This window comes from Apteryx mantelli, chromosome 1 (genome assembly GCF_036417845.1).
Source record: "Apteryx mantelli isolate bAptMan1 chromosome 1, bAptMan1.hap1, whole genome shotgun sequence".
In the NCBI taxonomy this organism is placed as follows: domain Eukaryota; kingdom Metazoa; phylum Chordata; class Aves; order Apterygiformes; family Apterygidae; genus Apteryx; species Apteryx mantelli.
In genome coordinates, this window is record NC_089978.1 from 35,536,461 (window position 1) to 35,562,457 (window position 25,997).

General features: G+C 40.6%; 1 protein-coding gene across 1 annotated transcript; it reads right to left on the minus strand.

The window, feature by feature from the left end:
* Positions 1-464: 464 nt before the first annotated feature.
* Positions 465-25,788, minus strand: TNFSF11 (TNF superfamily member 11). Its single transcript, XM_067289677.1, has 5 exons — positions 25,568-25,788; positions 17,535-17,702; positions 10,887-10,932; positions 10,707-10,805; positions 465-2,800 (listed from the first exon to the last, which is right to left on the minus strand). Exons 1-5 carry the CDS (start codon positions 25,778-25,780, stop codon positions 2,379-2,381), a joined length of 948 nt encoding a protein of 315 aa, XP_067145778.1. The 5' UTR covers positions 25,781-25,788; the 3' UTR covers positions 465-2,378.
* Positions 25,789-25,997: the final 209 nt, after the last annotated feature.

Sequence of the window (25,997 nt, forward strand, 5' to 3'; positions counted from 1 at the left end):
CCAGCTAAATTTCCCATCTCTGATGTAAACCTGCTTGAAAGCCGTGTACACATGTGCCTCCATAAATATCAAGAAATAACTGAGAGTCAGAAATCTTCCCCTTCTCTCTTGGTTAGCTTGCTCACCCATGTTTGTATACCAGGTTTAAAATTTTAAAGGGCAAAGATAATAGCTTAACTGAGATCACGCTTCTGGTTTTTAATGGAGTTTCCAAAGTTTTGGAGCCAAATAAAGACTTCATAAAATTCAATATAGTTGTCCCAAAATAAGAGATTTGTGCCTCAGTTTTCTAGAGTTATGGTAATACAACCTGCATGTTCTGAAATATGAATAAATGATCAAAGCTGCACAAGAAATAAAAAGACACAAAACCACAAAGTTTTTCTTAGAAATATATTTTGTAAGAAAACAATATTAACATTAAAAAGAAATGTTTATGATACAGTATAAAATAATTGCTTGAATTCAACTCTGTTTCTTATAAAAAAAGCCTCTGAGGATTTCTATGAAGCCTCATTTCTTACAGATCTGAGTCATTTGCCTTCTGCAATTCCTACTGCATTGAACAGCTTTTCCCCACATCCTCTCAGCACCCAGACTGAAATACCCCTAAAACCTCCCTCTTAACCTCTCTCTCAACAGCTGCTGTTGTCTGCCCAGATATGCCCTAAATACCCATGGTATCTACCATGGGTATCTGCAGCTCTTCCCATACCACCCACCCTCAGATTCCTTATAACTAAATTTTTTGGCCAAGCAACTATACAAGAGACAACACATGCAGCGGCTAACTAGGAGTTTTTCCATATTAACTGATTGGCTAATATGAACAGTGGCCAGCCACTGACAAATAATGTATAATGGCTGAGTTATTCTCAGCTGTCAGTTCTTATAAAACCTGTAAGAATCTCTTAACACTGCCATTCATCTGCCACATCTGGCAGAAATGTGCAAAGAGTTAGAAGGGGAGACAGGGACAGGCACTGCAATGGCATAAGCTTCATTTTTTCAGAAAACTAGGCTAAGAAAGTCATTACTCAACTACAGAATTTACAATTTGGAGAATTCGTTGTAGTAAAAAAAATGCCTGTTCAGTAACTATAAATACCTTTAAGACATAATGTGGCCTATTATATACTTTAAGTAATGCCAGCTTTGTAACGTCAATCACCCTCCAGGTTTGAAAGGTACCCAGTGACCAGCATTCTGGTGTAATTATTCATGACATTGGTATGATTTTTTTCCCCTGATAATACTGACAAGTTTAACAGAAATCTATTAAGTTAAAAAGAACAAAGAAATATATTACATTTGCTAATTGCAAACAACCTCTTTTAGCTGCAATTTTTCCCATTGGGATTAAAAAGTGCACCAGTTTAACGTCTGTACATTAAAAACAGTTTAAAACATTAAATATACAAACAGTAAGAGATTTTAAATATTTTGTATCAAATACTATAGGACAATATAATTTACACTTTTTACACAAAACATTACATCTGAAATATAACTTTAGATATTACAGAATATAAAAATACATACTTTTTGTCTAAAAAATGCTTTTGCAGGTTCTGGCACAATGTAACACTTTAAAGGGACACAATACTTTGGCAATCTATATTTGCAATTAGCTGTGCAAGAATAATAAAATGACCTGTAATTAATCTTTTAGAACTGCAAGGTCAGATCTTTTCCCCTCTCCCTGGAATAACCCTTTTAAGAAGGTAAAACTAAATTTGAACTGTTTAGGTGCTCTATAACTCGTTTCTGCCAGGACCTGAATTTTCCAGCCCTGGTCCAGCAAAGCAAGAACAAGCTTAACTTTAAGGATATTAAAAGCCATATCGAATACAATGTACTTAGTCATACCTTCGCCATCTTTGCTACCTCAGGATCAGAGTGCTCAGTCCCAAGCAAAACAAAGCCCCAAATGCAAGTTGGGAGCCAAATTCTGTCGTGCTCTACCTTTGCATCAAAGCAAACAGAGTAGAACAGGTTGTAGAGAATGTCAGGGAAGAATTTGGAAACAGAAATTCAATAATATTAATAGCTCTGATTTCAGTTACACCAATGTAAAAGTCGTAATGACTCTACTGAAGCCAGTGGAGTTATACGAAGCAAAACTGGTATAAGACTGAATCAGGAGAACTGTGTAATTTTGCCCTTCTGTGAATCTGTGGGACTCCTGCTAGAGTCAGCACAGGGCAAAATGCATCTTCAGGCATGATACGTGGCTTACACAAATGCAACTGGAACCCAAGAGATTTTCAATCTTGTCTTCAAGTTGATTCTGGACAACTATAAACTCCCTTTTTTTTTTTTTTTTTTTTTTTTTGAGTCCCATGGCAAAAATAATACCACACTAAAGACAGAAGGATTCAGTCTAAGTCCCTCACTTTAAATGCTCCAAAATAAGTTGCTTCTTGGGATGAATCCAATAGCAATGGGTTTGATACCTGGATACTTATCACTTCACCAGATTTTAATTTAAAAAAACCTCCTACATTTACAGAGTAAAAGTGAAATTCTGAATTCCCTGACCAGTATTTGGTGCTTCCTCCCTTCATCAAGACATCAGAGCGTCTTATTTTAAGGTTTGTCTTCGTCATATACACCATCAGCTGAAGCCCTCTTTTAGTCAGGTTTCCTGACGTTTCATGATGTCTAAAACAAATGTTGGCATAAAGATAGTAAAATCCATCTTGATTAACAATGAGTTTTCCATCGCTGAATGTCATATTTGATAAGTTTGCCTGGCCTTTGTTGTGATGCCAGGATGTAAGGTTCACTTTGCGAGTTCCTGAAGAGGGGAAAGAAAAAAAAAATTACTTTCTTTTACAAGCATTTTTAACAAAACTGAATGTTTAAAAAGCAGTCCCTGGGTTTTCAGCATCAATAGCAACTACAGTTACATGAAGTGAAGTTTGAAGCTTCAAAGTATTAGACAAGTACGATAAACATCCATAAGAAATTTCCTTTTTTTATCATGTACTGCCCTATTCAGTTTGCTATTTTAACTACCTGCCTTTCCACAAGAACATCAGCAGAACAGGGTACAAAACATTCGTTTGGCCAATAACTTGATTATGCTAAGTGATCATATGACAAGCAGTGTATAGAAGTTGTGTTCCACCAAAAATTTTATTCAAGTAAACACCTGAGAAGGATTTGAAAAAAAACTGCTAATGAAAAAACAGTAAATCTTGGTTTTGGTCTTTAAGCTGTTTTGTACTAATATAACATACAGACATCTAAGACAGAGGAATGAAACCTTTGCTGTCTTTCTTTCAGGACTCTTCAAAGTACTGCTTGGAAGTGATCTCTACAGTTTGCTGCAGGATCATTCTCCACCAACGCCAACACATTCTTATTTCAAGACAAAACCCCTGAGCTTTTCTATATTTTCTCCCCTGCTGCTGATTCCATGGCAGTTCTCTTCTGTCCCCATTTTTCCACATCTGTTCTTAGCTTTGTCTTTGTCCTCCCTCCTAAAGTATTCTAACTCTCGACACACCATAATCTCCAATCCTGGATCTCATCTGTGTCTAAGACACTCTTCAAACATTCTCCTGGTCTTTTATCAGTGCAGGGTCTCCAATATCTGGAAGGTCAAAAGTTAAGTGCAGAAAGTTCTCTTTACCCCCTCCCAACTCCCCTTTCAGAGCTGGCTCTCTCTTCTAGGATGTGACTCATCTGGTCAAATGCAATCTAGTTGCCTCCACTCTTTATGAGTAAGAGTAATAGGACAATTAATGTGACCCTACATGCCTTGTTAGGATGAGATATTTCACACCCTACTTCTCTGCCCTCAATGCAATTCCTAGTTCTGGTGGATAGTTTACTTAGACTGTCAGCCCCCGAGACTAGAGACTCAGAAGCCTAAACATGTCCTTTTAATGTTAGTGGGATTTAAACATCTAGCTATGACTTTGGCCTCTATTTACTTCTCTGTTTACTAGCACTGTATGAACAAAAGATGGTACTACTTAGAGCCCGAGGGCCCTTCATCTAGATGCCTCCAAGTGACTTACTACAGAAATTCAATGATTACACAGCATAACAAGCAGGTCAAAAGAGAAGCAGAGCATTCTTGATGCCAGGCACCTATTATCAGTATTAGAATAATGACTGTAGACCACGTCTGGGAATCATTTGTCTGCATGATACTAAATATATATAGTTTAAAAGCATAATCTCCTAAAAAGCTTGTAAATTAAGTTATGGAGAAGTAAAATACAGACACTATGGAAAGAACAGAAAACATTTCTATCTAGACTAATTATGCGTACAGCAACATCACTATCTGCCTAACTTAGCTGACACACTGCAAATCATGTGAAACTGCTCTCTAATGGACATAATATAAATCTTGATTCAGCCTTAACTTTAGCTTTGTTTCTACTAGCTTCTATATCTGTGGTGTTGAAGTAGGTGAGACATTTAATCCCCAAAGGATCTTTGTCATGTAGGGTTGGCTGGAATATAATTCCATGCATGCTATAAATGTTTGAAAGGAATAATTTAATAGAATCTGAAAGTTAAATTGTGGTATTTCCCCAAAGTTAGTGTAACCTTCATATAGTTTATGCTCTGGTGAATGTAATGGTACAAAGGTAAAAACATTTTCACTTGAGAACCAAAAAAAAATGGAAAAAAAAAATCAATACAACTACTGTGCATCTGTAGTACTATATAACTTACCTATGCTTAAAATACCACTTCAAGTATTTATGACACAAGAAGTCTTTTTAAGCAAAATAGTGCTTAGACCCAATGCTCTTGAATATACCTGAATAAGATTCCACAGTCTGGTTTAGTTATATCCTACATAGTTCCCCTCTACAGCACAATCCTAGTTCTTTGATTACTATACAAATATTTATAGCTAGGCAATGAACTTTTACAGCTATTTAGAAGGCAAACTCGGACTCTTCTTCCTCTCATATGTAGAAGAAGGTCCTGGGAAAAGACTTCTATGAGAACAAATGTGATTTCAGATGCTTTACTGTCTTTAAGGTATCCTAAATTGGGAACTAGAAAGAATAAGCTAGTAATCCACACTTGGAGAACAGTCCCCTTCAAATTATCTTAAGCTGGAGACCCACAAATTAGGAAAGAAAATGACCATAATATTCTGTCTCTCTCTACAGAATGTCATGCATTGGGGAATCAAAATAGATGCATAAGAATTACCAGTGCTGACTACCAAACAAGGACAGATTAATAGAACCGACATATGCAGATAAGAATTATACAAAAATTACTTCTAACTTGTAACAGGTACATATAAGCCTTCTCAGCTTTGCCTGTATGATGGTGGCCTGGAATACAAGAAGCTGTCCCTTACCTGTAAAGGTAAGTGAAGGATGCTCTGTGAAGAGAACAAAGAAATAGCTGAGAGACTGGAGATATTCTGAGCAGCTTGTCAGCTCCACACTCTCACTAGAAGTTAACTTTGGAATTAAGGTACCTTAGGAACACTGGCTTGGAAGGCACTTCCCTGGATGCTACGTAGCTGCACTATGCGAAGCAGCCACACTATGACCTCTCTTGGGTGTTTCAAGCTTCTGGACAAGCCTCAGATGTCATTTTATCTAGATCCTGTTGAGACTGTGCTAAGAGATAGCCTGATGGGAGGCCACAAATGCACTGAGAGACTGGTTGGGTCTTTCTTCGAATCCTGGCCACATCTGGCATTTTAGTGAAGTGAGGAACAGTTTGGTTTTGGTGACTGTTAAGCAGCAGTCTGCAACATCTAGATAGCATGGCTCCTAGAGCATGTGTATTATGCAGTGGGTTATAACAGTATTTTCTAGTGAGGAGCACGTTTCTGCAGCACACATCCCACAATCTCCTGTGCCTCCCTCACTTCATCTCCTTCACATCCACCTCTACTCACAGTCTCTGCCTGCAAAAACAATGAAACAGGCAATGGGAGAAGACTCAGCCAAGGCCCACATGCACATCCATGCAGAAGAAATAGCAACCCCTGTGAAAGCCACAGTCCTTGAGGAACATCCCTCCTGACACACACCAAGGCTTGAAAGAGCCACTGCATCCTACCATTTTTTCAACACAGGGCACAGCACAACAGATGGAAGTCAGCCAACTTGTCCTCCTAACCAGTAACCTCCAGCACACAAGACCAGCTTTGTCTGCTCCCTTTGAGGCACCCACAGCAGTGGGTCTGCACAGGTACTGCAGGGCCTTACACCTTTGGCTCTCCGTGCTCCACACTCTTCACGTGTCTAAACACCTGCTTAGAACATGCAGCTAGAGTCAACTGGCTGCAAAGACACCTCCTGGATTTGTTTGCACAGAAAGAAGCAAGGGGAAGCAGGGACAGGGGAATTGAGAACTATAAGTCTTCCCTAGCTACCAAGGGCAAGCAACTTCTGCATGCCAGAAGAATACTTCTGCTGTAGTTCAGGGCAAAAAGCTTCTCATGTTCTTCCACAGACTTGTGCAAAGCATAAACTGTCAAAGGCAAACCATAAAGAACTGCCCTCATATGGCTCCAGTGTAGCCAGGTAGAAATTATCCAAACAAACTCAAACACATACCCTTTTCTGGGCAGTCCCTTAGAAAAACTCTGAAAAACATCAATTATTGGAAGACACTTCAAACATCTAAGTCTCCTATCCCGGAACTATTCATCTGCAAGAATCAATGCTGGAAGAGGTACCAGAGTACAACTCTGACGCACTGGGAACAGCCGGAAAAGTTGTAGTTGTCATACACAGAGTGCAAGTCTGTCAGAAATACTGTCCCAAGGACACTGGGCTATCTTCAAGAGGAGGAGGGCAGGCAAAAAAGTAGGATCAATATTACTGCATCAGGGGGAGGACAGAGGCGCATCAGATATGGAACAGGAATGCATACATATGACTGAGCAGAAATACATGCTGTGACAGACTGGTGCCATACTGGGTTGTTGCTAGGCAGATTTTAGTTGCCAGCCCCAACAATCATGTAGCAATCTGACGAATCCTCAGTGGGAATGCAAGTCAGTCAATCATTAAGTTAACTCCCCAGACAGGACAGCAAACATGAAAATCATCAAGATAATACAGTCTTCTGAAAACTCAAGAAAAACCCAAGTAATGTCCTGGATGCTAGTGGGCATGAACTAAGAGCAATACAAATGAGTTTCAGGAAAATTGATTAGTGAGAAGTAAAGAAGCTGGAAGGGGAACTGAGGAGAAAGCAACCCTGCATCGATAACTTATTTGCACACTAATAGCTTTCAGGTATAATAAGTAAAGGCTGGGGGAAGGACCAAAGCTCTGCCTGTTCTGAAAAATTGCTTCTAGAAGCAAAGGGCAGCTGAACCAAACCTGCAGTAAATAGCTTAGAGAATTCTACAGCATTTCCTTAGACAGCTAAGGATAACACCTCCCAAATGACATATTTAACACTTGCATTCATTTATGTTTATGCTTTTCTGCTTTAAACTAATTTCTGTAATCAATTTGTAAACCAAAATTTGCTGTTTTCGCTTAAAACCTGGGTGGCATTTAAAGTTAGCTCAGGTAAAAAGCAAGCAGCAATCATTCAGCCTTTATCAAAGACAGCAAACCTAAAAAGTACATAGCACAAACCAAACCACTAGGGCTTTGCAGCCAAGAGATGGGGACATCAAGATCTGGGAAGGCCCATTGCCCTTCCCCCTTAAGGCTGAAAAAATCAATTTGGAAATTTGCAAAAGTCTAAAGTCATGTTATTGTGAATCAAGCTAAAGGAAAATGTTCCCTTACAGAAGCTGCTCAGTGCCCTTTGATGAAGGGCAGTCAGTAGCAAATAAAAACAGAAGAATAAAATCCTGTTTGACAGTAATGACAAGACTGACTTTTTTTTCCTGACATTGTTTATTTTGGGTCAGAGTGATGACAGCAGATAACTTAAAATGCTAAGAATGTATCTGACCAGACTCACAGCTGGTACAAAACAATTTAGAAGGATTTCAGACAGGTAAGAACAGGGAACAGGAAAAGAAAATAGAAATTCCCATTTGGGATCAAAGAAAATAGGATGGAGCAGAAAAACGGTTGGTGATGCTGAGGAAAATTCTTCATCCTTTAGGCCTCTCATGCACCTCAAAAACTTTTTGTATGCTACCCAGCCAACCTGGCAGCGCCTTACATCAGTGCATATGATACTGAAACACCTCACACCTCTAAGTTCAGAGTTTCAGCTATTCCTAAGGATGCAGCCTTTCCTTGTTGCAGGGCCCACAGGAACTACAGAAGCTGTCCTCACCAGCAATGTCCTGGCAATGCTCTTGTAAATGAAACATAAGCCTTACGTGCCAGATCTGGAGGGAGTAAGTCCAACACATCAGGTCAGAAAGGGGCTGACCTACTCCAGGGAGAAACAAAGATGCTTGTTGCTACAGGTGCTGTATTTCTGAGCATTCCTGTAGCCTGTGCTGTTAAGTTAGAGGCAGAGGTAGGCAGGTAAGGGGAGGGAGAGAGAGAGAGCGCAAGCACGAGAGAGTGCGCGCACGCACACACACAAGCAATTCCTTTCCTCCCATTACCCATATATGTGCTAACAACATTAAGTCACACACGAAAAAGTTAATGCACAGCAGTAAAAAACATCAACTGCTGCCCCTGGTTAAAATAAAATATCCAGACCAATGTCTAGGGACAGAGAAAATAAGTTTCCCACAGGAAAAGATGCATTTCACCACATGTGACACACACATACCAGTGCTGCAGATGTAAAGTGGCCTGTTGCTATGATTAGCAAATTAATCCAATCCTTCCAAAGACAAAATGCTAAGACAGGCTTACAGATGCTGTGGCCCCTACTATTGACCTATGTCAAAAGCAAACACCTGACTAACGCAAATAGAAACTCGTCAAGAGGTATTTGAGCTAGTAAGAAACCCTGCAGGTCAGACTGCCATTTAACAAGTTGCTTAAGCTCTCTGCTTATTAAGCTCTGAATTTGGGCAATGCCAATGCACATGGAGGGAGAACTCTATCCCTCCAGGCAAGAAGCTTACCCCTTGCGTGCAGGAGTGTTTTATATTTAAATAGATCAGAAGCAAGGTATTATTGAGTATGCAGGCAGTGGAATTTGCTCTCTTAAGGCTTGAAATCTGAGCTTTCCCCTTTGGTTTTGTTGCAAAAAACAGAAAAGCAATGCATGCAAGTTCATTAAGGTGGAGCTGAGCATTGCAGAATGTATCCATCTGCAGAGGAAGGAGACAATAGTGACCAGTGCTCCCTCCTAGCTTGAGATCCTCTCTCTGACAGCTTCAAAACAAACTCTCACTCACTTCTACCATACCAGTGATGAGTACGTTGACAATACAGAGAGAAAAATCTTACCTCACAGTGCCTTGGGGCAAAGAGGAAACAGTACTGAGGTAACTTAAAATTTTAAGAATTAATCTTTTGACATAGGCCCTCTGCAGAGTGTTCAAGGGCAGACTCATGATTTGTTCCTTCATATTATACTAGTAAGGGTGTTCCCAAAGCCATCCCAAGACACTCCTGTGGGTAGAGACAGAGTTCTAGCAAGACAGAATAATGCCATCCCCTTTCTATAGTGGCCGGTAGTGCCTACGCAATAGCTCAAAAACATACTGCATCCAAGTCAATGCATTGACCAGAAACCCCGTTGCGGAGAGTACAGTGCAACAGCTGTTGACTTCACTACTACAGGACTAGATGTAGACACACACTCATGAAGCTCTGGGGTGTCTGAATGTCAGAAAGGCCCTGGTAATCTTCATAGGGAAGAGTCATGGCCTATACCCACACCACAACATAAAATGGAATATGACAAATCCCTTTCTACATGCTGTTCTAAGACAATGGAAATGGAAACAGCTGCTACAAATTCAGTCCTATGCTATCAGAGTGCACTGAGCCCACAGAGGACAGGGAACCAGGAGACAAGTTACAACTTCGGGACTGGAGTTTTACGTTTTCAACACCTCAGAATGACAGATGAGTTTCGTTTATGGGTAAGCTTTTACACTGATGCACGCCTGACATCCATGTGTCCTGTGTATTTATGCAAGAGATTTTCAGCTTCCAGATTCACCCTGCAGCCAAATGCCGTATCACCCAGAGCAGACCCAATGACACTTCAGCACATAAAAGAAGAGTTATTGGGAAGGGTTCACCAGGTGAACATACAGGATGTTCTTGAATTTTACAAGAGAAATCAGCATATTTGTTCAACAGGACCAAAACACCTTAAAGACTCAGTGAATGGGAAAGCTTCCAGCCTGCAGGACTGGGATTTTGGCCGTGGACTTTGCTGGTATATCTTCGTATATACATGGCTGACGCCACTGTGGATGAAAAACTCCAGATAGACCCTGCTGGCCAAAGGAAATAAGAAACTCCAGAGAAGGGCACTTAATGCATACCTTCACCTGAGGACACCGGGAAGGCCAAGCCCTCAGAGCATAAGTCTTAACATGAAGCCTGGTCATCTGAAACAGGCTATTTAGCAGCACAAGGGCCTCCCATGCAAGATACCTGAGACAAAGGGGAGCTATCCTTCATTAACATTATTACTGCTGCCTTTTAAATCCTTCTGTGCATTCAATTTATGCTCATTATCAAAAGCCATTTCTGAAATCCCAATCTGTTTCTGGTATTGCTGAACTATTTTCATATACTCCACTGTTTAATACATTTATAGTAGCATTAGAACTTTTTGCTTAAAACTGAACTTACCGGATGGAATATTCTTATCATCAATAATAAGATGGGCAAAAGGTTGCTTCTCAGGTTTACTTTTCTTGTACAGATCCATTCCTAAGGCTTGCATCGCAACTAGAGATAAAAGAATTGCATTACCTCAGAAAAATGTTTAGAAGAATTTGAAATATTTCTTATGCATAAAGCAGTGCCTACCTTTTTCTGGTCTTGGTAGTTCTCTTCCCATGACACGCTGCACTTCCTAAAATGAGAAAGAGCAATTGCTTTGACATTGTCTTGTTTTTTACAATATTGTATACTGCAAATAGTTTCCAAGAACCTTTTCTAGTTATTGTATTTGGAATATTTCTGCAAGCATAGTGGAACGATGGCTGCTAAGAACATCACATTGAACAATGAGACCCCAATTACTTGGAGTCAAAAGGTAATGACAGAGGCAGTTCCACATAAGAACATTAGTGTGTAGTCACACTAGTAACAGAGGAAAGCTAAGGTGTGCATTTCATTAGTGATGAGGAAAATGAAACAACCTCTGCCCCTCACACCCAACCAGTTATAGGACAGGTGGCAAGACAATTGCAAAGCTTTGCAATAGCTTGTGCAATTTGTTTGCCTCAAACCACCACAAGGCCTGTAATCATGCCTCAATTCTAGCAAAGTACAGAAGAACGGATTAAAGCATTTTCTCCATCTGGAATGGGTCAGGCAGACTGGGTGCCAGGATTTGGATGTATGAATTCTTTAGAACAGTACATGAGTTTTAACATGAATGAAGACCATGTTACCCAAACCCAAGAACCGTACTAACAGCAGACACCAGGCACTGCAAAAAGCCTTGCTTTCAACAGTCTTCCTGTTTCCTTCTTGAAAAAACATACAAACAGCAGTTTTCAAAATTCTAAGCAGCATGTTCTCGTTACAAGTCTGGTGTTGGTAATATCGGTTCGATCCTCAGTTCTATTCCAGCTTCCCCCTTGACTCTCCCCATTTCAGCTTCCTGTCTGAGAAACAAGGATAATATTCTCCTTCTAGCTATTTAGATTACCTAGTACCATGGAGCTATCAAAAATAAAAAGAAATATTTTGCTGCAGATACCATGTCATTCTCTTATTTTTGAAGCCTAAGCATAATCTTGTGTTTTATGTCTTTATGTTGCAAGCATTGTTTACTCTCTTGCTAATTCAATACCATTTATCTGCAATATGCCTCAGATATCTGGCCAGATCAGCAATGGTCCCCCACATTCTCAATCACTGCAATGTTTTAGAATTTGAAATCCTGCTTTGAAAACATCTCAAGTCCTGCCTTTATGCAATTTTGCAGTAACAGTGAAATCTGTAACACCTTAGCTGGTGCATTTATGTATTTTTACTTTCCCCTTTCAGTAGGTGTCTAAATGTTAAACCAAAATGGAAAGCCACAGCAGAATTGAAGTTGGAGTATGACTATCAAAGCACAATACTTCAGCAGAAACATGCTCATTTTATAGATAAGAATCATTAAGATGCTTTTTGCTGTAGAGCCAAGGAAAAAAAAGCAGAATTGCAACTTCAAAAGAAGCAAAACCCATGTCCACCGCCCCCCATTTACATTCATTTCTCCTCTCTGATCTTGCTACTTCAGTGTCAGTTCTAGGAGCATGAACATGAAGCTCCATTCTAAGAGCTGCAAATCAGCACCAAACTCTAGTCACACTTGAGCTCTTTCAACTTCATCAGAAGTAGGAAGAATAACTGTGAGTACTAGGTATTGCCAGAAGTGGCAAAAGCAATCGAAGAGAACAAGCCACAATAATGTAGAGAAGACTGGGAGATGGACCATGCTCTGCGAGGTTACTGCACCATACCTGTTCCCAACCCTTTCGCTAGGAAGGGGAGGCTCCTTCTTTGTTCTCTTGCTTTCTTAAGGGAAGTCTTTTGGGAGGTGGAGTCTGCTTTTGTATCCTTTCCTTCTAGTGGATGTGACAATGCACTTGCTTGGAGAGACTAATAAGCAGATCTAAAAAGACCTATGTAGATTTTAATCTCCTATTATCCAAAGACATGATAAAAAATCCCTTGTTTGGTAACTGCATAGCCATGCAAGTCCCTGAACTGGCCAATCATTATTCTCCTTTTAATCTATATTTTTCTGCAGAAAAGTGCAGAAGAATTCTGCTTCTGCACATGTCCAAAGTCACTCTGGCTTGAGCAGCCGGAATGTAAGAAAAGGCTGTGCTCCTCATGAAATCCAGTATGAGCTTTCTTTTTAACTCATTAGTGGTGGTGCTGATCATCTGCTACATCACCATTTGGTAGGCAGAACGGCAGACCAGGAAGAAACAGGTCCTCAACCCTCCTTTGTCCTGAGGGGTTTGAACCCATCCCCTCTAGGATGCATCTTCCTAGAAGCATCTCTATCCCACCAGACTGGAGACCGGGTTTGACAAGAACACTCTCCTCTCCTCTTAAAGCTAGGCTACTTTGCAATACAAAAAATGCAGGTGCCATTACAACAAAAGGGGAGATTAAAAGAGCGAGTCCAAAACTAACACACTGAGAAGAGGTGGAGTCTGGCTCATGCTCAGAGGATCTGTGTGCTTGTTGCTGGATGAGAAGTGGCTAGCCTGGGGCCAGAAAGCAGGACACTCCCACCAGCTGAGTTCCCCAAGCACTGGACTAGAGTCATGTTCTTTGCTTGATTCTGCCCAGCCCAGTTAATTTTGATATTCCTTTCTGTTCAGTGGCCCAAACTTCAAACAGGAAGCTGAAAGAAATACATGAACTAGTCCCTAGAGAACAGAGCTGGAGCTGTGGGTTTGCTCATAAAGAATGATACCATATTTCAATGCTTCTCTTGATTTTTAATTTATTTTTACAGTTCTAACATACCAATACGCAACCCAACCAGAAGAGCGCTTAAGTATATACTCACTTCTCCTGACTCTGAAAGGCTAAGGAACACACTTTTGAGTGCTTTCTGGATGCCTAAAGATGGCCTCTTAATGGGATTATAAAAATCCCCCTGTATCCTCACAGCAAGAAATTACGACATAGGATTTTTCAAACCTTCAAGACATCAACTGCATTTTTAGATACCTGAACACTTTTAAGCATCCCATACCTAGTCACAATGTGTAGTACCATTACAAAAGCAGAAACAGCTCAACAGAACTTGTCATAAAGATACTGCTTTAACGGCATGAGAACTGCTGACAAATTACCACCAGTAATATCTCTTAAGACTTCCTCCCACAGAAGCATGCGCACTATCAAGCTGCTATTTTTAGAAAAACTGTACACAAAAACCACACCACATTGTTAGCCTTACAATCAGGTGTACTTGTACACCTTTGACTGCATCATTTGCTGGCTGCCCACCGAGTCATCTCTGCTGGCTTGCTTCCCACATTCCAACCTCTTTCATATAGTAACTGTTTAAACAGCAAACAAACAACCAGTCAAAAGAAGAGAAACATGTCTTCCTTTTTCAGAAATTTTAGGGGGCCTTAGGGAAGCTGCTAAACTTCCAAATTTTTAAAAATGAAAAGATGCTTTAAATGTTTGGAAAAAAACAGGAATTGCTCTTTCATCATCCAGTGGACTGAAGGTTTTACTCCTCAGACAACTATCAGGCTTATTACTACATTAGTATCTTAACAGCTTCAAAACCCAACACTCACTCTGAAAGTTATATCCAATGAGAATGCCTAGACAGGCCCCTGAAGTAGCCTAACAATTGAACAAGTGACAACATTCATGAACATTTTTCTTCTTTGGCTTTTAAAATATTCCAGTATCTACTCTGAGTAGCTATAAATAGTATGTTGAGCTCAATTAGAAGAGACCCTCTTGACATTCATGGGTGGCTTCAGTTGTGAGTCTAAAGCTCCCTTACTCAGTTTGTTCTACTACTTCAGAGCCTCAGGTTCAATTAATACCAAGAAGAGAAGTATGATTATCTTGCCGGAAATTCACCAATCTGAAGAATGCTGATCAGGAAGGAAGTGAAAGTACATGAACCAATATTCTGAAGAAGATAGTTTAGAGATCAGTATTACAACCTCTACTCAAATGAATAGTCTATTACCCACAAAGAAAAGGCATGTAAGGCTGTGTGATCAAAACCATGAAATTTTAACAACTTACAAACATCAGTGACACCTTGACTTTGTCCATACCCATGTGCACTTAGAATGTCTGCTAAGTAGACAGCTCTCTTTATAAGGGCTGTCCTGGAGGTCTAGCAACAAAGCACTTTGTTGCCATCTGGGAGACTAGTTTAAGCCTGTGAACTCCCCAAGCTGCCAGAGGCTGGGACTATTGCCAAGAAAAGTTAGTTCATGAATTGACTGCAGGTATGTTTGTCATTCTTTCTAGTCTAGACTCATAATTGACTTCATAAGACGTGTGGTTAGTGCACCTGGACTGCCAAAGGGTTTTTAAGGATATGTGCAAAAAAATTAAACAGACTAGGGAAGTATATTATTTGTCTGTTTGAAAGCATTTAGGCAATATTTAAAGTGTTTTCTACTGAGCAAGCTGCTCCCTAAGCAGTATTTTTACCTGAGAATCTGTTGAGGAATTCAGCACTAGATATTCTTTACAAGAAAATTTTGAATTAGTATATTTGTAGGAGACAAATGTTTCTGGATTCCACCTTGCAGCCCTGCTACACTGGTTTTCATAAGAGCACTTTCAAAGTCAACCCTTACTTTAAATTTAAACACTAATCTACAGGTGTGCAAGGAAAACAGATGAGAACCAGCGCAGTAAGCTAAAATCTGTAACCAGACCATAACCTTAAGCAAAAAAAAGTTGTCTATTTTCATTTCCTGAACAGCTTGAATTGCAAAAGACAAAATTGAAAAATCACAAAACTTAAACTGTATTTCAGAGTGTTCCATTTCAGTCACCTAAAGTACTGCCAACTCAAATAAGGATACCTGATTTTAACACACACACACAGAGGTTAGATTCTCCTTCAGGAAAGTGAACAAAGCAAAGAAGATAGGAAACCTCTTTCCACTCGCATCAGCTGCATTCTCTCACATAAAAGACTAGCACAACTGGACACAAGATTCAGCTGTATCTCTCTCCTTGGGTATAGCATAGCCAATGAAAGGCACAGCTTACAAAACATGATAAAGCACGATTCTGCCTTAACACTGGCACTTTCACTTCCGTGATATACTTCTATGATATATTTGCATCTGAAAAGATGCAAATACAGTCCCAGGCATGCATTTTTCTATCTTTTTTATCCATCTCATCAATATATGATGCCAAAGCAAGAAGGACACAGATCCAGCTACTTAATACACTTTGTTGCATTCAAAGGGAATTTTGCGCCTGATTACTTTGGCGAAAGAAATTTTATTCTTTTCAAACTAATGGCCATCAACCAAAAACATCATCCCTACTCGCTACTTATCTTAGCCACGGACATTGCAGCATTCAACCTCTATCCAGAATGGCAGGATATGCAGCCTCCACTAAAGCCAAGGCTTTTGTTGAGTAACCAGCAGTGAATAACCAGAATATAGGGCTTCCCATTCCCTTACTGTAACAAGCTCCTTACTGTCAAGGGAGTTGCATAAAGAGCAGTCTAGTACATGCACACAGAATATAGAAATGGATATAGTGTAAGAGAGTCTAGAAAATACAGGAATAAAAAACTAATCCTATGGAGCTAAACTATTTTCCTGAGTTTTTAAAGGAGGTGACAAGTGAAGAGGGCACGACAAACTCTCAGGTTTCTGTAAGTTTTGTTCACAAAAAAAATCCATCACTCAGTGTTTTGTATTAAAATTAAACTTTAGCACAATTAAAGCACCATATAATTAAAGTATAATTCACTCTGTACAAAGTGTACATGAGTTCAACTCAATGGTAATGCAGTTTCTTTTATGAACAAAAAATGATAGCTTTACGCAGGTGTCAAGTAGTAAAGTAGCAGTGGACCTAGTAAGCCAGGAAAACCAAGTACTACAGCACACATTTAGCATTTAAATAGCCCTGATTAGTTCATAATTAGCACTAAGCACTATTATGAATGTGCAAAGAGATCAAAAACAATAATTGTCTGCAATAAGGGGTATTGTGACAAGTATATTCAACTTGCCCAGGTTTCTTCATTAGGGCTGATATCTTGATGTAACAAAGTAGTTACTTTTGTTATTTGTGTTTTGGGAAAAAGCAGTCATCCTCAACTGCTGGAGAAAGACTGCCTAGTTATCATGCTAAGGTAAAGCAGTTCTTCTGCCCAGGTGGGAATGGTCTGCACAGAACTGGCAAAGTATGCAAAAAAGAAAAAGGAGATACTATCCTTCACATTCTAGGTAATCAGTCATCATATGACACAAAAAGAGTGAGAAACAAGAAGCAACAAGAGTAGATACTATCCATTCTGTCTTTCTGCCAAAATTTTGCATGCCAATGATCCTGACTAAGAAGAGAATTGTGTCAGAAACAGTCAGGAGACTGGTTTGAAAAAAACTGTGGAACTGTCCTTCTTTGCAAACATCCAAACTGTTGGCAAACCTATACAAATGTTAGCACAAATGACTACCATTTGAACCCACCCCAGTGTCAGAATGGACAATTAGCTAACCACAATCATGGTTTTCTGTGTGAATTCAGGTCTTTGTTAAAAAATAATAAAATAAAATTAGTTTGAATACAGAACTGGTTAACCACTAGCACATGAGCAAACGCAGTATGATCTTGGATTCAACTCCAGGTATTATTCAAACTCCAGAAAATACTTTCTAAAACTTACCTCTGAATACAAATATTGGAAAACTTGTTAAAAGTTTGATAGGTGCACCAAATAAAGGAAAAAAGTGTCTCTCTAGCACTTACCTTCTGTACAGCTCTTTGGAGAGCCTGTTTCATACTTCCACATGAGTCAGGCATTAACTTTGCTTCTTGATTTTCAAATGGTGTCTCTTGCAAATCTGTATTTCCTTGAGCTCTTAGAAATGTTCTGACACAGTGTGCATCTTCTTTTGAAATTCTATTAGGGTCCATCTGAAATAAAAATATAAGCACAGCCATAGTTTTAAGTAATTGCCCAACAGATATTAAAGAGCATTAAGTCAGGGAGAATTTTAAACCATCTAGAAGAACTTAACACCTACTTAAGTTCATTATCTAGATTTTCATTGTAAACAATGAAGAGATGAACTTCCCTACAGGAAGGTTCATTTCATCCTACAAGTACATAAGATAGAAGAATGAATTATCTTCTGGAGCTGTCTACTTCATTAGTTTAGACTGGACACCTGACTTAAAAGTTAAACAAGATAAATTTCCACCTTTATAGCAATATCATTATCTTGAATTTCATTTTCAACCAACTACATGCAATCTCATGAGTATTTTTAGCAGGCAACATACACAGCCATCTCATCCATAAGAACTGTAGCTCACAAGTTGACACACAAATGCCAAGTAGGACAAGTTGGTGGATGTATTTAGCACATCCTTTTGAAGACGGAAATACAGAAATACAGGTGCCAGTTATCACTGAAAATATTCAGTGGGCAAGACATACTGCTGGGTGAAACAGTCACCAACACAGCACAAATCCAGAAAGATCAAATAACTATAAAAGTGTACCACAAAAACACCTCTACTTTATTAGAAAAAGACCAGTAAATCTAGAACAACTACAAGATACTTTTAATGATCAACCTCTGATTGATTCAAATATTCTACTTTTAAAACCTATGTTTAGAATTCTCCTAAGTCCTATCCGCTGGATAAATTAGAAAGCTGGATACTCTAAGCACTGGGATTGTGTCTTCAGAGTTTAATTGCACAAGCATCATTTAAGCCATTTCACCCTCTCTCCCCCCCCCCCTCCAGATCCTTACACTCAGATACTAATCTTTCTTTCAGAGACAGCCTCTTAGCAATTGTTCTCAACTTGTATTTATTCTGTTTTTACTTCAGACACTAAGAAGGGTTTGTGTTCTCAAAACCCTAAGTTCACTAACAATACCAGCTGGTCTAATAAGACATTTACTTCTGCACCTTTGTGCATAATGTAAGGCATAATGTGCATAATATAAGGCTGAAGAGCCACCTTACATCTGAGAATTACAGAAGGTAATATATTATTCACAGTCAAAGAGGAAATACCAAGCCATTACAGACCACTGTTTGGTTTCCTTTAACATACAACTGAACAAAACAGAGTATCAAAAGGAAGGTTTGCAGGATACCGAACAGCCAGAGCGAATCACACATTATATCACTGGCTCACATGTACATAAATTCTATTCCCTAATCCCAAAAGAGAACCAAGATAACTTAAGAGCACACGGTTAGGATTACAGAGGTGATCAGAATTTAAATCTACATCAGGCAGGCAGCCATCCAACAGACGCACGCTGCAAAGAAACATTTGCTACACAGATGGCTATAGCAACAGCAAATGTTGCCTCCTCTGTCACCATCCTTCTGCTGAAGGCCGTCTGTCTGATCCATCCAAACCAACAGCAGCCCATGAGAGCTGGTTTAGCTGGTCTCAGTTATCCCTGCAGATTTGGAATGAAACAGGTCAGGAAAGGTTCACCTGAAGATCAAAGGCAGCCATAACTTTGAGTAGAGGAGTAGCAATGAGTAACAGGACAGCCTGAAAACAATAACATCTTCCTGGGGTGACCTGACACAGCTGGAGCCAAAGGAAAATCTGCATGCAGCTCTATGAATTACATACTAAAAACTACATAAACAGCCTCTAAAGTCTATACAAATAACCTCTAGTCAGCTAGTGTAGTGCAGCCCTGTAACAGTTTAAACTGATCTAAAAGAGCATCTCTGGGCTCTCATCCTCTTCACCATGAAATATCATTCCTCCTTTAAATAAACAGCATGGAGCTCTAACCTGAGAGGATTTTTGCTGATCTGGTTTCCTGAAGGATTAGCACCCTCAGAACAACTCCCTGCAGAAATCAAAAGCACCAGAGACAGTACAGGGACAGGCACAAGAAAGAAGGAGCAGGAAGGGAGCACTAGCTTAACTACTGTAGAACTGCAGCCTAACACAGTCTCCCTCAGTATGTTCCACTGAGGGTGTCCAGAAACCCAAAAAATCAACAGTAAATGGAAGGGGAAAAAAAAAAAAAAGAAACACAAGATGTTTACCAACAGCTGTTAAGATGCAGAGAAAGAAAATACAGAATAACCTGGGTTGGAAGGTACCTCTGGAGGTCTCTAATCCAACCCCCTGCATGAAGCAAGGCCAACTTCTAAGTTAGGTCAGCTTGCACAGGCCCTTGTCTAGTCCAGTTTTGTGGAATCTCCACTCATGGTGACTTTCACCCTCTCTGGCCAAGTTGTTCCAGCATTTAACCACTTTCATTGTAAAAAGCACTTTTTCTGATGTCCAGTTGGAATTCATCTTGCTGAAATTCATGACTGCGCCTCTTGTTGGTTTTGCTGCATGCTTCTGAAGAGCCTGGGTCCATCTTCTCTATAACTCCTCTTTAGGTAGCTGAAGACAGCAATTAGCTTCCCTCACCTTAGTCTGTTCTATAGTTTGAAGTAATCCAGCCCTCCATTTCTTATGTGCTACAGCGCCTACCTATCCCAGTGGCCCTCCACTGGACTCTCTCCAGTTCTTGATATCCTTCTTGTATCGGTGGACCCAAAACAAGGCCAATTATTCCAGATGTGACCTCTGATGGTGGGGTTATTAGAGACCCAAGGAAGTGAGGGTCTTCAATAGGATTTGGATAAATCTGCTCCCCTCCACACCAACCCCAGGATGTAAGATAGGGGAGCCACGATAAATAATTGTTGGTATTTATTTTTTTTAATCAGTAGATACTACTAGTGAAAGATTACTAGTCTAGTTTGGGATATATTAAGAGAAATCTGCTGAAACATATACAAGAAAAATAGGTTTTACAACACAAAGATCATGAAATTTGTAAGGGCTAGATCAAGTGTCCAGCCTGACAAATCATGTGTAGTGTAGACTTACAGGCATCATCCATCAGCAATCAGTCAAATGGGTCAAACACTGTGCCAGAACAGTAACAATAGCTTGTACAGAAGCACTTATTTGGATGATAGCTTATCTACTGAAGGCTCAAGACAGAAACCCAACCAACATCTCTGCAACTACAGTTAAGATTGAAGGCTTTAATGGAAACACTAACTGATGGCTTCAGCAGCTTACTTTAATATTGTGCAACCTGTTCTGATATAGTTGCAAGCCTCTATAGAGATTTAGTGTGTTTGATAAAGTGAATCTTTGATCATGGGACTAGCTAACCTATCTGATTTCCCTTACCTTTTTCAAAGAATACCCAGTCATCACCATATTTCAACCATGAAAACTAGCTCAGCTGTCTAAACCAGCATTCTCAGGAATCCCATATCTTATATTTTATAAAGACATTCACTAAACTGCCATGGTTGTGAACAGACATTACCAAGCACTGCAACCAAAACTGTGGGCAAGAAGGACCAACAGAAATACTTTCAAAGACACTTCTTGAAAAGAACTACTGAAGACCCAAAATAAAATACTAGAATGGTCTACAGGGAACAGCTTGCTAACTTGCAAGGCACAGGAGGTTAGCCTTTGGAAAAAAACAGAGATCTACAGCACAAAGTCATAAAGATGTAATATCTAGAAAAGGTATCAAGGTGCAATCAACAATATTGAATAAAGCTTTACAACTTTTTAAGGAAGCTAAATACCCTAGAGGAATTAGCCTATTTAAAAACAGTTGTATAAAGCTTATTTTTTCTACATTACAAAATTTTTCAGTGTCTCTATTTTAGTCGTTTCTGGACTCCTTTTATCTAACTCAGGGCAGCCAAAATGACTCCAACATTGCAGGTGAGACCAGACCAACTTACAGAATTCAAATGCACCATGTTTCCCAGTCCACCCACTACATTAATAGCTAGTTTACAGCTTTCACTACCGCACACAGTTAGTTTTCACTGAGCCTTCTGTTGTGACCCGGATTGGTTTGGGATTTTTTTCATCTTCTACATTACTATCAGGTAAAACTCAGCACAGTTTGTTTCTCTCAAATATACATTGGCGTACATTAGTCAAGACTACATTGCATCTGTCATCATGCTGTCCACCATCCTGCACGTTATGCCTCTATGGCTTTTCTAGCTTTGATAACCAGTCATTTATCACCATCTGTCAAGCTTGTCACCTCACTATTTACTTCCTTTTCAAATCAATTCACTTGCATTTAGGGGCAGTCAAAAAGTTGTGTGCCATGACCAATCTCACAGGTTTCTAACAAAATGAATGAAAACAATCTCTCTCCCTTTCTCTTGCCTTAGTGGCAAAGCAAGAAATACAGAAAAAAAGAAAACTAGGAAAAAAAAACAAGAGAAAATAAAACTCAGAATATTCTCCCTGAAAATTTAAAGTTTCCAGTGGGAGTTTAATTTTGCCATAAAAAACAGATTAAAAATAATCTTCCAATAGTAAAAAGATTAACTTCATTTTTAAAAGATAAAATAGATTTCAATCAACTTTACCTATATTTTCTGAATTATGCAATGCTAGAATCTTATAATCTCCTCATTTTTCCTCACAATAAATACTGACCATTTATATCCCTACTTATTTTCAAAATTAAACCAACTTTCAATTTACCAAATAATATCACTTTTGACTCCTTGATCTATCTTAACCAAGGATGGGCTCTTTTGAGCTTCTGAAAAGTGCTAGTGACCCCTAGCAAGCTGTTTTCTTTTAGCCACTGTTTTGCTAGCAGGGGCACCACATTTTAGATGAAGTTTGAAAGGAGATAGTCTAAAAACATACTGTAATGAAAGTCAGAGTTCCATAGATGCATGAAAAGATATTTATTATCTGCCTTTAGGTCACCATTTAGCAAAGTATAAATTCTTCAGTAAGGTAGGATGTTAAGTATAACATTTGTACGGACTTTTTAATGAGTAAAATGGGTAAAACTTGGAGTTCCTGATTAAGGTACAGGAATTAGACATCCAGATCTCACATTTGGATTTGAGCACTTCCAGCTTGTTCCACTACCCTCCAGCTCAGTCAGTATTAGACCAAGTTCCTACTCTTTTATGATCTAAGTAAGGAAAATCAACCAGAAAAAAAAAAAAATAAAAGCCAGATTCGGGGAGATTGTACTTCAGCATTTACCGATAAAAGTTAAACAAAATACTTAGCTGTCTCATCTTGTCCTATGAGTCTGTATTACCTGATGATCTCCAGTTGCTCCATTACAAGTATCTAACTAAGAAAACTGAAGTTTCCACTGCTTTTTCATTGATTTCAATCAAATTTTCTCATGAAGTATGAAAAAAACATTTAAGAGGAAAATATTTTGTTAGCGTTTAATGTTCTTGGATTCAGTACATTGCACAGGATGGTCCAGAAAAAAAAGGCAGAACATCTTACTCTTTAAAATTCAAGATATTATTACCAAAACATTGGTAAAACTCAGCTAATCATTGGTTTTTTTGTTCTTTTTGAATATACCAGCTCCTTTTCTCATTTGCATTGTGCTGCATTATTTCTTGGCCACAAACATGTGTTTACCCATGAAAATATGGTGTCAGTTTTAGTTATATGTCTTGTGAAATTCCAAATGCTCAAGCCACAAAATAAACAAAACTAAGGAAAAACCAAAACCTCAATTATTGTCTCAGTTTATATTTTGTCATGATGTAGCCCAAATGATTTTATGCAAATGAAAATAAAAAGTATATGGTAAAACTGAGTCAGAGTTTACTCAGCCTCTTAGCCAGAGTTTTAAGGAGCTTGTAAAACAGTTGTCTCAAATTATTAAATTTTTTAGTATTAGCCTATACTATCATATCCCACTAATTCACATTTGGTCAATCCACCAACCAAACAATTCACATTTTTGATGCATAGCTCAGCACATTCAAGAAAATGTGCTCTCCTACTACTAAGTTCTCACATTTTAATAAAATACACATTACTTAAGTTCTATGTTGTTAAAAGTAGCTGAAAAGTATAAATCTAGATGGCTTAATACAACTCAAATGTGAGAGCAATCTTTTCAAAAGAAAGATCAGATCCCATATAAATAAAAACAATTTGCAAGGCAGTTAAATAATACTTTTGAAAAAAGAAAAAAAATCACAATAGGTCCTGCAATCTGTCTTATTTCACAATAAGAAATTGTGAAACAGGTATGGCTTACCACTTCTTATTACTGTGAGTTATGTACTTACTTCAAGTGTACACATATTCTATTTTTCAGTTGTGGCAAGGAAGACATTTTCTCCACTAGATATTATTCAGGCAGTTATTTCAAGCAAGTCTACATCTAGCTACATCTTCTCTTTTAGATATTTTGGAAGTTCAAGTTTACAAAGGACTCAGTCCAACAGCATTATTCCGAATCTACAGGAATCAAACTGGTGAGGGGATTAGGTGCCAAACACAGAATTACACTCAGACCATGTAATTTTTTTAATTAAGGAAACAAAAGAAAAATAGTCATTTTGGTAAGAAACCTCTTTTTGCCCCTTATCAGATTTCTGTGAAGCAGTGACATGAACTTATCGGAAGGAGTCCTTAATAAGGGGGAGGGGGAAAATACAGGGTTTTCAAGAAATAAGCTAAATAATAATTCTGATCAGTTGCTTTGATAGCGATGGCTCTTGAGCATACTAATCAAGGTACAGTTGTGCATTTCTATGAGCTATGTTTTGACAAAGATATCTTTAGGTTTGTGCTGTCATAGAGTGAAGAATATTTGTCTGCCACCAGCTGAAGTACGTATTGATTTATTTCACTGTCAAGCAAACAAGTAGCTGTAAGCTACTTTACAGTGAGTCCCAGAAATTAAATGTCACTTTTCTGAAACATACAGGATATGATTAACTAAGGGCTCTATTACTGCTCCAAGAGTATACATTTTATTTTGTTAAACTGACAAGCACAAAGCCACAGCAGATAACTGAAAATACAATGCGGGGCTGCATAACAAACCATCAGCAGCGCTACCGTGCATGCGAAAGTCACTCATCAGTTTAAGCTGGGACACGCGCGTGCGGCATCTGCTTTGGGAGCATGCTGCTCAGAAATCCAGCCTGCCTGGGCTGCACCAAGATCGGGCACATCTACCTAGAAAGTAAACTGAGAGAAACCGGTTTCCACCGCTCGCCAACTTCACGCGAAAAGGCAAACATCGGAAGCGCGGCTTCCGCGAAGGCAGCGCCCGCAGGACAAGGGGCGCCCGCCAGCCACTGGGGGAAGGCCGAGCGCCAGCCCAGCAGCCCCCCGCTTCCTCCAGCGGGGCGCGAATCCGCCGGCCTGGTGGTTTCCAAGAAGCAAGCTCCTTCCCTCTCTGAAAGTGCCACCGCCAGCGGGCTCGTCGCCCCCGCCGCGGCCTAGCCCTCGCTCGCGCAGCCCCACGCCTTCGGCACGCTGCCCAACGGGCCCGCGGCCTGGCCCTCACGGGGGAAGGGGCTCGCGTGTAGGGCGAACAATCCCAGACTGGGTTTTTTTTCCCCTCCTTGAAGACGCTTCGCTTGCTGGTGAGGTGTTGGTTGCAGCCGAAGCCACCAGCCTAGTGAAACCGTTCCCCCGCGGGCAGCTACAAGCCCGGAGCTGCAGGGCCCGCGGGCAGAGCCAGCCCCTCCCGGGGCTGAGCACCCGGCGCTCATCGCACCGGCCTCGCCGCGCCGCGCCCCGCCACCCTCGGGCCAAGCGGCAGCAGCCGGCCCAGCCCCTCGCAAAGCGGGGCCGGCCTCGGGGCCGCGGGAGGCCGCTCTGCCCCCGCGCCCCGCCGCCGCCCTCCCCGCTCCCGAGGACGCCGCTGGGCCCCGGCCGCGCCACGCCGCGCCGCCAGGGCGGGAAGCGGCCGCGGCGAGCGAGGGGCGCCGCTCACCTGCGCTCGGAAGTAGAGGAAGAGGGCGACGCTGCAGACCACCTGCCCCAGCCCCAGCAGGACGAGGGCGGCGAGGAGCGAGCGGGAGGCGGGCGGCGGGTGCGGGTGGGCCGGCGGCAGCGGCGGCGGCGGGGCGCTCTCGTGGGCGGCGCCGCTGCCCAGCTCCTCGGAGCCGCGCAAGTACTTGGTGTAGTCTCGGCTGGCGCGCCGCATGGCGCCGCGGGCAGCTCCGCTCCCCTCGCCTCGGCTCCGCTACACAGGCGGCCAGCGGCCCCGCCGAGCTCCTCGGCCTCGGCAAACAACGCCGCTGCCGCCGCCGGGCAGCCCTTATAAACTGGGCGGCCAATCAGCCCCGGGCGGCGTGTCTCGGCCCCCCTGGCACACACAGCACCGCCGCCCCCTTCCCTCCTCTCCTCTGCCCTCCCCGAGG